The sequence below is a fragment of the Salvelinus fontinalis genome, unplaced genomic scaffold (genome assembly GCF_029448725.1).
Source record: "Salvelinus fontinalis isolate EN_2023a unplaced genomic scaffold, ASM2944872v1 scaffold_0519, whole genome shotgun sequence".
Lineage (NCBI taxonomy): Eukaryota > Metazoa > Chordata > Actinopteri > Salmoniformes > Salmonidae > Salvelinus > Salvelinus fontinalis.
In genome coordinates this window covers 120,001-123,444 of record NW_026600728.1, presented here as the reverse complement: position 1 = coordinate 123,444, position 3,444 = coordinate 120,001, and the positions used below count along the sequence as shown (strand labels likewise).

The window sequence follows — 3,444 nt, the reverse complement described above, 5'->3', positions numbered from 1 at the left end:
AAGTCCAATCTCTCGTGTCTCTGTGCCATGGCAATTCTTCTGCGCGCAAATTCATGTGCAGAAAGTATCAGCGTATGTGACATTAGGGAGAGAAACAAAGTCCAAAGCCTGTTGAGAACAGAACCGGGTCCAAAGCCTGTTGAGAACAGAACCGGGTTAAAAGCCTGTTGGGAACAGAACCGGGTCCAAAGCCTGTTGAACATGGTCCAAAGCCTGTTGGGAACAGAAACAGGGTCCAAAGCCTGTTGAGAACAGAACAGGGTCCAAAGCCTGTTGAGAACAGAAACAGGGTCCAAAGCCTGTTGAGAACAGAAACAGGGTCCAAAGCCTGTTGAGAACAGAAACAGTCTCTCTTTATTTGATGAAGTGTTTCTCTGTTTTGACACCAGTTCACTGGCAATAACTCTCACTGTTTATTGTTCTACCATTAGAAAACATGAAACTGTTTATTGATCTACCATTAGAAAACATGAAACTGTTTATTGATCTACCATTAGAAAACATGAAACTGTTTATTGTTCTACCATTAGAAAACATGAAACTGTTTATTGATCTACCATTAGAAAACAGGAAACTGTTTATTGATCTACCATTAGAAAACATGAAACTGTTTATTGATCTACCATTAGAAAACACTGACTGTTTATTGATCTACCATTAGAAAACATGAAACTGTTTATTGATCTACCATTAGAAAACATGAAACACTAACTGTTTCCTGATGAGGCAGAAGGAAACATGAGTTCTGATCAGACCAAGGACTTCACCCTGTTCTTTGCCGTTGCATCAGACAAATACGTTCACTACATCCAGTAAAGTCATGTGGTTTTACAATACAAGATCCCAACCCCATTAAACCCCATATTATACTGTGTCTGCAGTGTTATGCCGCTCTGTTGGGCCAGCTCAGTGTGTGTGTTATCGGTGTTCATCACTAGTCCCGTGTAATGAAACGGTCAGGGAAAGTGAGCTGTCGTGGTGGGGATCTATCAACCTTTTGGCCCCCCCCCGAAGCCCAGCGTGGCTTCGACTGTGCCACAAAGCATGCTCTGGTGGTCAGACAGCAGTGGTGTAAACGCCCCCTACGTTCTCTCTGTTTTTCTCCTCTCAGAACAAGATGTTCATCTATAGGGGGAAGGAGTACGAGAGGAGAGAGGACTTCGAGGCCAGACTGCTTACCCAGTTCCCCAACGCTGACAAGATGAAGACTACCACACCACCCGGCGAAGACATCAAGACCTCATCCTCACAGTGTATCCTTACCACAGAGATAACAGACAGCTGGAAGAGGACTGGCCACCCGTCGGAGCCTGGTTCCTCTCTAGGTTTCTTCCTAGCTTCTGGCCTTTTCTAGGGAGTTATTCTGCCTCTGCATTGCCTGCTCTCTGGGGTTTTAGGCTGGGTTTCTGTATAGCACTGCTAATGTAAAATGGGCTTGATAAAAGACATGTGATTGATTGAGTCAGACAGACATCAAGAACTATCCCTGACAGTGTATACTTATTACAGTCAATCAATCAATCAGTCATTTATTCAATTATATTTATAAAGTTATAAAGTCTTCCCAAAGTGCTTGACCACCTCCATCGACACACGTTAACCCCAAACACATTCAGAAGACTGCGAGGGTCTAGTCATGACTTTAGTTTGTATGGTACTTTACTGTTCTGTTTTAGTTTCAATTATTGTGACCTGTTCATTTCTATTCAACACTTCAATATTTCCGTTAACGGCTGTGATGAAGGCATCCAGTGTTTTACCGTCAAGCCTGTTCTAGAACTCCCTTCAAAGTTCCAGAACAAACCAGTGTCTGAGCAGATCGTCAGGTATGTCTCTGTCTGTCTGTCTGTCTGTCTGTCTGTCTGTCTGTCTGTCTGTCTGTCTGTCTGTCTGTCTGTCTGTCTGTCTGTCTGTCTGTCTGTCTTGTCTGTCTTGTCTGTCTTGTCTGTCTTGTCTGTCTTGTCTGTCTTATTTGTCTGTCGTATCTGTCTGTCTTCCTTGTTGTACAGAGTGTGTACATCATCTATGGGTGGGTTACATCAGTACTACAGTCCGTCTGAGTGACATATTAATGCATATTACTACTTGATGAAAATGTCTTATTTACTTTCATCCTTTGCGTTCTCTGAGTAGTACTTTATCGCCTGTTACATTAGTCCTGAACTAAATGAGATGGAGTCAGGTACTGTATCACCTGTTACATTAGTCCAGAACTAAATGAGATGGAGTCAGGTACTTTATCACCTGTTACATTAGTCCTGAACTAAATGAGATGGAGTCAGGTACTGTATCACCTGTTACATTAGTCCTGAACTAAATGAGATGGAGTCAGGTACTGTATCACCTGTTACATTAGTCCTGAACTAAATGAGATGCAGTCAGGTACTTTATCACCTGTTACATTAGTCCTGAACTAAATGAGATGGAGTCAGGTACTGTGTCACCTGTTACATTAGTACAGAACTAAATGAGATGGAGTCAGGTACTGTATCACCTGTTACATTAGTACAGAACTAAATGAGATGGAGTCAGGTACTTTATGACCTGTTACATTAGTACAGAACTAAATGAGATGGAGTCAGGTACTCATTAGAGGAGAGCACTGGTACAGACCACTGTAGCAGTAGGACAGGCCCAGAGGACACTGGTACAGAACACTGTAGCAGTAGGACAGAGGAGGACACTGGTACAGAACACTGTAGCAGTAGGACAGAGAGAAGACACTGGTACAGAACACTGTAGCAGTAGGATAGACCCAGAGGACACTGGTACAGAACACTGTAGCAGTAGGACAGACCCAGAGGACACTGGTACAGAACACTGTAGCAGTAGGACAGAGAGAAGACACTGGTACAGAACACTGTAGCAGTAGGATAGACCCAGAGGACACTGGTACAGAACACTGTAGCAGTAGGACAGACCCAGAAGACACTGGTACAGAACATTGTAGCAGTAGGACAGAGAGAAGACACTGGTACAGAACACTGTAGCAGTAGGACAGAGAGAAGACACTGGTAAAGAACACTGTAGCAGTAGGATAGACCCAGAAGACACTGGTACAGAACACTGTAGCAGTAAGATAGACCCAGAAGACACTGGTACAGAACATTGTAGCAGTAGGACAGACCCAGAAGACACTGGTACAGAACACTGTAGCAGTAGGACAGAGAGAAGACACTGGTACAGAACACTGTAGACACTGTAGCAGTAGGACAGAGAGAAGACACTGGTACAGACCACTGTAGCAGTAGGACAGAGAGAAGACACTGGTACAGAACACTGTAGACACTGTAGCAGTAGGACAGAGAGAAGACACTGGTACAGACCACTGTAGCAGTAGGACAGAGAGAAGACACTGGTACAGACCACTGTAGCAGTAGGATAGACCCAGAAGACACTGGTACAGAACACTGTAGCAGTAGGACAGAGAGAAGACACTGGTAC

The 3,444-nt window shown here is 43.9% G+C and overlaps 1 protein-coding gene across 1 annotated transcript in view; it reads left to right on the top strand.

Moving 5' to 3' along the window:
• Positions 1-947: 947 nt before the first annotated feature.
• The window catches only part of LOC129846388 (dedicator of cytokinesis protein 1-like), a 99,346-nt gene continuing 96,849 nt past the window's right edge, over positions 948-3,444 (top strand). The window contains exons 1-3 of the mRNA XM_055914317.1: positions 948-965; positions 1,112-1,253; positions 1,745-1,826. Coding sequence (XP_055770292.1) covers positions 948-965; positions 1,112-1,253; positions 1,745-1,826 — 242 coding nt within the window. The remainder of the gene's footprint in view (positions 966-1,111; positions 1,254-1,744; positions 1,827-3,444) is intronic.